Consider the following 9,324-nt stretch of genomic DNA (forward strand, 5'->3'; position numbering starts at 1 on the left):
TCTTCTCCCACCCCTTTCCTTTCCCTTTCTTTTCCCCTCCACTGGCCAAAGCCCCCACGTCACCCAAAGCCCTTGGGGAGCATGGTGTCACTGGGAGCCACCCCGCAGGACACACGGGGTTTTCCTCCTTGGGGGTGCCCTGGACCATCTTGTCCCATCCTGAGCTTTGCTGGTGGCCCTGGTGTCACAGCCCCGAGGTGCTGCCATCGTCACCTCCCTCCCTACCTGTCCCTGCTGCGTTTCAGCAAATCCTCCCCCCCCGAAGCCACTATGAAAGCAGGTGCAGCTTGGTGTCCCCGCTGATAGCTGGCTGGGATGGGGACAGGCAGTGGGAGGGATGTGGATGAGGACAGGGACATGCTGGGGACACCTGACCCCATGGGGTCACCCACCCCACCACCACGGGTGCTCCGCTCCCCAGAGCTTGTGGGCCCTGAGGTGGTCATCACAGGCAGGGGCCTGCCACTCTCACTGCCCCCCTGACCTCCCCATCCCCGTCCTCCCTGGGGACACTTACCCGAAGCATCAGGAGAGCGAGCAGCAGGAGCAGCAGCGTGCAGGAGCCGCGGGGCTGCCACGGGCACCCCATGGCCGGAGCCAGCCCCGTGCCACGCGGTTTGTGGGTGTCCCAGCTCAGTCCCCAAGGGGCTGGGGCCAGCCCAGCTCCTCCTGCATGGCCCTGAGCACTGGGGGGACCCCAGCTCCCAGGGGTGTCCCTGCTCCCCCTGCTCCTTCCCAGCCCCGTCCTGTACCCAGGTCCCTCCAAGCCACTTTCCCTCAGGGGGTGCTTGGTCCCCGAGGGTGGCCCTGACCTGCTCACAGTGTCCCCCCAGCTCTGCCCAGCGCCCATGGCTCGTTCTCTCTTCCAGACTGAATGTCACAGCTCCCGGGTCCGGCAGTGTGCAGGCTCCACCCTCTGCTCCCCCTCCCCACGCACAGGGCTGGATGCCAGGAGCAGCATGGGGGGGGACACCCAGCCTGGCACTGCCATGGCCCGGCCCCCAGCACCCTCTCGGAGACCTGGCACCCCCCCCAGCTGTACCCAGGGACATGCACCGTGTGTGTGTGTCTGTGTGTGTGTGTGTGCAGAGTCCTCTTGCCTGCTCTTTGGATGCAGCTGAGCTGGAAACCTGATGTCCAAAGGCATTGGGAAGTGGGGGTGCAGACAGGACTGATCCAGGGTAGGGTGCAGGGGGCGTGCTGAGGGGCACGCTGCTCCCCAGCCAGCTCTGCCTGGGGCTAGAGGAGCCCCGAGGGGACGTCATGGTGCTAGGGCGGTGCACACTCTCATGTGCAAGCACATGCCCCGACATGCGTGTGCACACCTGGATGGGTGCATGCCCACAGTGCAGGGATGCAGTCCTGCGTGTGTGGGAGGCTCTGCGGGCAGCTGCCCATCCCACCTACTCACCTGCATGGGCTGAGACAACCCCTGATCCCCTTTCCAGAATGGGGAAAAGCCCAGAAAGGGCTAGAAGATGGGTGTGTGGCTGGCAGTGGGCGGCTCTGCAGGATAAACTTAACTCTGCCCCATCCAAGCATGCTCAAAGTCCTTAGACAGGTCACCTTGTATTCCAGAAAGCTGCACGAAACCCCAGCAAAGTGCAAAATGGAGGGTTTTAATCTGGGCTGGGCTCGCGATCTTGGTGCTTGGGTGCTACCGGGGTGCTGGGTGCAGAGCAGAGCGGGTGGCACAAAATGCCCAGCGCAGCATCCCTGCCAGCCATGCCCTGGGCACTTCTCCATGGATACATATCTATATCTCAGCTCCATGTTGGAAAGCACCAACCCCTTTAGCACAGGGAATTTTGACCCAAACTTCACCATTTTTAGTGCTCTTAGAGCAAGGCAGGGGGCTAGGGGAGCTGTCCCTTGTGCCGGTGCAGGATCAGGGAGAATGGCAAGCGGGTTCAGGAAAAGCTTTAGTGGAATAATTCACCTTGTCTTTCAAATAACTGCTATGTAATTTAAATACCCCTAAAATGCAAATAAAGGAAATGGGCTCTTAATATTTAAAACCACTTGTACAACATTATTAGGAGTGACCAACGCTGCTCTCACAGGCACAGAGCAGCAAAGGCTGAGCCTGCAGTTATATTGACACACAAAGCCTCCGGGACCCGGCCAGACTCATTACCTTCTAATAGTTTCCAGCAAAATGCAAACACCCAATTTTAATCATTTAATTTTGCAACAGCACGTAAACAAGCAGTGGGAGGTTGCCTTGTCAGACGCTGCTTTAACCAAATAAAATTATAACTGGTGCAAATAATCCCGGGCTGTGCTGGCGGAGATGGGGGCGAAGGAGCAGGGTGAAGGCAGGCTGTGCCTGCTGGTCGTGGTGGCCCCAAGCCACACTTGTCCCCAGGCCACACGTGTCCCCACACGGCTGGCTTATTTGGTGCCATCTGGTGGCAAAGTCACCAGGGCTTGTCACTGGAGGGGAGCAGCCAAGTTTTGGAGGTGGCTGCTTTGGTCTGCAGGGCAGGAAGGAGTGGCTGAGGTTTGGGGGGGGCTGCAGAGCACCCTTGCTGCATGCTGGGGGCTGTGCATTGCCCTTTCCCTCCCCAGGCAGTCCCCTCCCCTGCCATTGCCAACAGCCTTGTGCTCAATTTTGGGCTCCGGGAGGAACCAGCCAGTGACGGTGCTGAGTGAGACCACGCTGGCTGGATAATGGCTTGGAAGAGACCTCAGAACAAGACCTCCTGGAAAGGAAAGTGTTATTTTTTTATAACTGGGCTTAAAAGTGAGATCCTTCCACCCAGTCATGCTCCCGGACCTGCAGAGCAGCCCCAAGAGGTGCGTGTGATGATGTGACACAGAGCACAGGGGACAGCCCCTGCTGAGCCCTCACTGCATGTCCTTGGTTTGTCCTGATGTGCAGTGACAAACCGGGTTTTGGTTGGGTGGTTTAGATGCCCAGTGCACAGGGGAGGATGCATTGCCTCCATCTGGCTTCCTTTGTCTTCCAAGAGTCTTAGGCAAACGCTGCTGCCCGCTGTCTGTTTCCTCATGTTGGGGGATTGCCCCAGCTGCGATTTGGGGACAGAACGAGGGATGTGCTGCATGCTGGCCATCCTCCCCAGTCACCCCAGTTGTTGCTCCTAGGCATAGGGGAGCGCAGCCCATCCAGGTGTGGCACAGCGCCGCTTCCAGCCTGGTGCCATCCGTCACGCCCTGGCTCTCTGTGTTCCGCTGCTCGGCTGGTTCACCAAAGCTTATCAAAGCCGTGGTGCTTTCATTGCTTGCTTTGCGAGCACGGATTTGTGCAGAGAGCATTGGGCATCCCAGAGGGGCTGGACTGCCTTGCTTTTGCTCCAGATGCCTGGTGCAGCGTCTTCCCCTGCTTGCACCCAGCGGCAGGGGCACTGCTGGTGGAGCCCTCCCCTAAGCAGGGTATGGGGTTGAAGTCCTATCCTCAGGCTTTAATTAGGGTGAAGTTTTTGGTTTGGCTTTCCAGAACAAGAAATCCAGATTCGCAGTACAAGAAGGGCTCGGGAGCTGCCAAAAAGAGGGCTGCTAATAAAAACATCCACTGAGCATCCTCAAGGGTGCCTTGTGGCACATTTCTCGGTCTAGGGGTAGGCTTCATCAGGATGGCTCTTACTGGGGACAGAGGCGTCCATCACCACCAGAACTTTATAACCACCCACATGGCCACGAGCACTCCTGCCCCAGCGCCGATCCCCGCAGCCCTAATTCCGTGGTGCTGTGCTTTAAAGAGAGAGAGCTGGGCTGGCAGGCGTGGGTGGGCGCACAGTGCCTGCATCTCCTGCTGCCACCGATGCTCAGACCTCCTCTCTTCATAACAGATGTGCTGCACAAAAAAGGGACGTGCTGCAGTGACTGGCTTCAGACGAGCGTTGGCCTGCCCAGAGCTGAGCCCCAGCCTCTGCCCTGCGGTGCTGCATGAGATTAGTCAGGGTGGGGGGTTGCACCAGACCCACACTTGCGGATGAAGAGCAGTCAATAAGACCCCCAAAGGGGTCAGGCTGCCACAGGGAGGTCTGAGAACATTCACACCACGTCCCCTTGTTTTCCCACCACGGCAGAACTTACGCTGCAAATGGCTCAGCCCTTTGCTCCAGTGCTCGAGTCCTTCCTACAGACGAGAACAATATTAGCACCGACAAGACGGATACCTGGGCTCTGCTCAGAGCACACGAGGCTCTGCCAGAAGCAGGGGGTAATCAGCACAGTAATTAAATGTGCAAATAATGTGAATTTGGGAGCTATAACAAAAGGCAGTGAAATAATCCAGAGGGGCCTGGAGAAATTAGGAGCATGGAGCAACATGTAATGAAGCAGAAAATAGCCTGGCTAGAGCCAAGGGCTGGGGGCTAAAGCAGCCGACCTCAGAGTGAGTGCTCCTGCCCATCTGGAGGTGTCTTGGTGCTGTTTTGGGGCAGGACAGGAGGTTTTGGTGAGATCTGTTCCTTCTTCATGGAACTGGCTCCAGGCAGGGTTCCTGGGAAATGTTCTCAGACCTGTATGCTAGGGACAGAGGGGACTTTGGATTTTATATTGTTGAAATAATCACCCAGAAGAGCAGTCCCAGAGCTCATGGAGGTGGAGAAAAGATATCTGAGGACAGTTGGAGGTTGGGCCATTTGGGGAGAAAATTTCCTTGCAATGGGTTTGCATGCCAGGCTGGCACGGGGCAGGGGTTTGGGGGTTGTACTGTGGCTGGTCACCGCAGAAGGGGGAAGTGGTCCATGGGGACCAGATCTGTGGTGGCACCTGAGTGATGTCCCCAGCAGCACTGTGCCTTGGTCGTGCATGGGGACACGCTGCCTCTGAGGACCAAGGGACATCCCATGGAGTGGAAGGACCTTCATCCTTCATCCACAGAGACCCCACAGCTGCAGCGTGCTGGCAAGGCGCTGCATCCGATGGCAGGCACTGCTGAGCCCTGCAGAGCTGAGCCTTTCCCCGAGCACTGCCCAGACCCATCTCCCAGTGCTCCCATGTAGAAACCTGGCTGTGTTTGCTCCTCCAGCCTGAGACCTTGGTGCAGGCGACAGCTCAGCCCTGCAGGGACACACTGCAGGGCTGACCAGCCCATGCACTTGTACGTGCATGACCAGCTGCCTCTGGCCCCTCCAGCTGCTTTCCGCCAGTGCTTGACAGGACCTTTCAATACGTCCTAATCAAAGGGGTGGCATGCTGAGAGCAAGCCAGGCATCCAGAGCTGCTCTGACAGGTGACTGCATCCCACCAGACCCCCTGTCCATGTTCTCCTGTTGGCTTTTTCCCTGCCTTCCACCCAGGGAGCAGATGGGAGCAGAGCCATCTCCCACCTCCCACGACAGCCGGCACTGATGGAGACCACGGGGCTGTGGGACCTGGGTTTTTAGGAAAGCTTCCAAAAGCATGTGCCCAAAGCCATGAGATGCTGCTGGTAGGAATGCAGTGGGGCTGAGCAACCCTGCCACTGGGACCAGTGCTCCCCAGCCACTAGGACCAATATACAGAGCTTGAATGAACCCACAACCCTGGTTCCCTGCAGGGACAATTGTCCTGCAGGCCCAGAAACACCACAGGGTGTGGGGTGGGGGGAGCACAAGACACCTCTGTCCCACCCCTGTGGTGGTGGGGGGTGTCCTGGTGATGCACAGTGGGGAAAAGCAGTGTGGGGACGCTGCTGTGGCTGCCAAACCTGCCGGAGGCTTTGTTTGGCCCCAGCAGCTATAGCAACAACCTGGAGCTGCCGGCTGCAGTGCTGCTCGGCTGAGCCATGGAGGTTGGGGCAGTGGGGGACCCCAGGGGGGTCTGGGGGGACCCGGCGGACGGGACCTACATCATCCCACACGGGGTAAGCCCTGCAGAACAGCTCTGCCTCTGGGCAAAGGGGATAGTCAGTGTTTGCACGGCTATGGTGGGGAAAATGTGCTGGGGTGGGAAGAGAGGGGATGGGGTGGTGGTTTTAGATGGGCAGTGGGGTCTGGAGCAGCAATGCTGGTTTGTGATTTTTTTTTTTTTTTTTTTTTTTTTTGTGAGATGTAAATGCCCCCTGCAAAAAGCAAAGTGCTCACTGTGCACCACAGGGACATGTTCCCAGGGCTGGGGATATGCTAGGCTTGCAGGACTGCACCCCTGGCAAAAGGAGGGTCAGTGCAAGCCACCCCCTGCCCCCTCCTCCAAGACCCTCAATCCCCAGGGCTTTCTTTCCCCTTCTGCCTTTCAGCTCCCACCTGTGCCATGTCCCCACGGTGCCGTGCCAGTGTCCCAGCAGCCAGTGGTGATCCTCCAGCAGCTTCCTGGGACCCTAGCCCAGCCCACCAGAGCCCCACACCTGTGGGAAGGTGTGTGACCACAGGCATCTTATAGTCCCATGTTAAAACCATCTTAATTTCGTCTTTTTATTTTTTTTTTTTCAGCCTCTTTAGGATGAGTGACACCTGGGGGGGGGGGGCAGGGGGGAAGGCTGCAACCTCACAGGACTGGCCACACCTTGACATGATGGTGTCTTTGCCCTACAGGATGCAATTTTTAGTGGTTTTACCAAAGTTGACGTCAGGGCTGGCTTTGACCACACTGGGATGCTCCTGGGAGATGTTTTTTTTGAGATCTCTTTTGGGAAAATAACTAACTAACTAACTAACTAAATAAATAAATTGTGAGCATCACCAGGGAAAGGCAGGGTGATACAGAATCTTTGGTCATTCTGGGTGGGACAGAGGGGGACATGTACCAGCTCTAGAGGGATTTTTGGCTCCCAGGACAAATTATGACCAAAGCCATGCTGTGGGGAGGGGGAAGGCTGAGCTGTCTAAAAATACATGGAGGAAAGGGCATGCTTGGTGTGGGAAGCTCATGCACAAAGCAGGGTCTTGGAGATCATCCTCCAGCAAGTTTGCACGCACCTTGCAGGGGAACTTCATGCCTGCAGCAAATGGTGATGTTTCATTGGGGATGTGTCAATGTTTTAATGGGGAGGTTTTAAAGCCTCAGGCATCCAGCCAAGGGGACTCAAATGCTGACATGTAGGTGCATGGCCACCTGGGTCTGAGCCCTACTCAATAGGTACTTGCTCTGGGACTGGAGGTGGCATCAGTCCCTATGGGGACTATGAGTCCCCAGGGGTCTCTGAGCTCCAAACCCCCATGCACTGTTCCATGCCCACTGCCTGTCTCCCTGTGAGTGCTGCCCCAGTGCCAAGGAAGGATTTGCCAAGCCCTGAGCACTGCCAGGACTGCTGCAATTCTCCTCCGAATGGGCGGAAAGTCTGCTGCCTCCAGCACCACTAATCACCTTTTGTCGAGCCAGACCAGATGTTTAATCACATTTGCAAATAAGGAAAGGCTTAACTATGTCTATTTTAAAGCTTTATCCAAGCAAAATAATTTTTAAATGCCATGTAGGCCTTCCAAATTGGGGCGTGGGGCAGTCTGGCTTGGCTCCTGGTACTTGGCATAGGGACAAGCTGTGGTGCCACCCCATCCCATCAGGGACCCTATGGGGGCTGCATCCACACCGCTCAACCTGCGGCTGTGTTTCCCATGCCCTCACCCTAATCCCTCTCTGACGCAGAGCCCCTTACTCTCCGGCAGATTTAATTGAGTTGATGATGATTCAAAACTCCCAAATGCACCAGGTGGTGATGAACAGTCTGACCATGTCAGCATTGACGTCCTTCGGGTTCGGGCCATCTTCAGCTGCTGCCCAGGTATGGGGCAAGGAGGATGGATAGCACCTGGGTCCCATTTCATAGCAGCCATGGGACCCCTGAAGTGCAGCTGCTGGGTGTTCACAGCCCTCTGCAGCTCCTGGGGGGGCTGGGGCTCTTTGGGCTTGTTTGACCCCCATGGATCATATCCAGGCTGCTTGGAGGGGATTTAGTGCAGCTGGGAAGAACTGAGGTCCGCCAGGCATTGGCAGGGTTCAGGGCTGGGCTGGGTAACAAGGCTGAGCACTGCTCATTAGGAAGAACAGCTCTGTGAGGGCGTTCATTTAAAAGTCCATCTTGAACCAAAATTATATGAAACATTTCATCTCCATGGGGGGAAACAAATGCTGCTTTCTTGGTGGGATGTGGGCAGCTGCCTTGCTCGCTGCCAGCTGGCATCTTTCGTGCACGTCCTCCCAGTACCCACCAATTCACTATACTGGGGGAGACTGGACCCTGCATGTGGCTGCTCAATGCTCAGATGCCATGGGCAGCATTTTGGGGTCCTATCTCAGGTTGCAATGCCCCTGTATTGTTTCTCCATGTGGAACCTCATGGAGCTCAGGCAGGAGAAGTGCTGAGGGGGCACCCAGCTGGGAAGTGGCTCCGCAGGAAAGGCCCTGGGGTTCTGGGGGGCCCCAAGCAGAGCAGGAGCCAGCAGCGGACCCTGCAGCGAGGAAGTGGTGGCCCGAGCTGCACCAGGCAAAGGATCAAAGGATCACATGCAGGCAGAGGGAGGGGATCCTTCCCTTCTGCTCCTCGCTGCTGGGGCCGCATCCGCAGGGCTGGGCCTGCTGCTAGGCCCCCGGCACCAGAGAGGCCAGGCAGGCTGTAGAGAGCCCAGGGGAGGGCCACGAAGGTGGAGGGACCAGAGAGGTCGAGGGGAGGACGGAGACGGGCCCAGGGGCACCGGGCACGAAGCGGGGCCTGGGAGGTGCCCCCTGACCGCCAGCAAGCGCTTCTGTGCCCTAACGGTGGTGGAGCTGGCACAGGACAGGCAGTGGGGGCTCCTCCTGAGAGGCCTCCGGAAGCTGCTGGGACCTGGCCCTGGGCACCCTGCTCTGGGCTGGAGCAGGGGCTGGAGCGGTTGGCTTCCCGAGGTCCCAACCTCAATCACTCTGTGACTCTGATCCTGTCTTGGGGAGCCAGAGGAAGACAGCTGCTGAGATCGGCCCAGCATCTTTATGTCTCTTGTTCCTCCCCACAGCCACTCATGGTGCCTTTGCAGACTGGAGAGGAAGAGGAGGCCGTGGTTTTCCACCACCACTATGTCCCCTATGCCGGTCCCACTCCCATCCTGGCATGGCCGGTCCCGGCTGGGGCTTGGGGACCGGTGGTCGTGCACTACCAGGACATGGCAGTGGAGGAGGGGGAGCCGTGAGTAGCAAGGGTGCTGCTTTGTGCGTACGTGTCCTGCAGCCCCTGGTGTGACAGCACCTCCAGCACCAGATGGGACACAGAAGGCTGGCATTTACTCCTGTCCTTTGTCCTTTCCACCAGCGCAGTGCCACCTCCTCCACCCCCCAGCGCCACAGGGACTGTAGGAGCCAATGTCCCACCATCATCAGGTGAGGACAAGTTCTTCCCGTAGCACCTACCTTCAATGGGAGATGTCCCCAGGCATACATCAACCTTCCCACATGTCCTGACGAGGG

General features: G+C 57.6%; 2 protein-coding genes across 2 annotated transcripts in view; one reads left to right on the plus strand and one right to left on the minus strand.

Annotated features, from left to right (window-relative positions):
* LOC118178989 (vasoactive intestinal polypeptide receptor 1-like) overlaps positions 1-996 on the minus strand; it is an 11,213-nt gene extending 10,217 nt beyond the window's left edge. Inside the window, exon 1 of the mRNA XM_035347939.1 lies at positions 518-996. Within this exon, the coding sequence (XP_035203830.1) occupies positions 518-850 (333 nt within the window). The 5' untranslated portion in view covers positions 851-996. The remainder of the gene's footprint in view (positions 1-517) is intronic.
* A 4,687-nt stretch (positions 997-5,683) lies between these two features.
* PRR29 (proline rich 29) lies at positions 5,684-9,065 on the plus strand. Its single transcript, XM_035347736.1, has 4 exons — positions 5,684-5,815; positions 6,188-6,305; positions 7,554-7,669; positions 8,877-9,065. Exons 1-4 carry the CDS (start codon positions 5,738-5,740, stop codon positions 9,048-9,050), a joined length of 486 nt encoding a protein of 161 aa, XP_035203627.1. The 5' UTR covers positions 5,684-5,737; the 3' UTR covers positions 9,051-9,065.
* Positions 9,066-9,324: the final 259 nt, after the last annotated feature.

Source organism: Oxyura jamaicensis, chromosome 27 (assembly GCF_011077185.1).
Source record: "Oxyura jamaicensis isolate SHBP4307 breed ruddy duck chromosome 27, BPBGC_Ojam_1.0, whole genome shotgun sequence".
NCBI classification, from domain to species: domain Eukaryota; kingdom Metazoa; phylum Chordata; class Aves; order Anseriformes; family Anatidae; genus Oxyura; species Oxyura jamaicensis.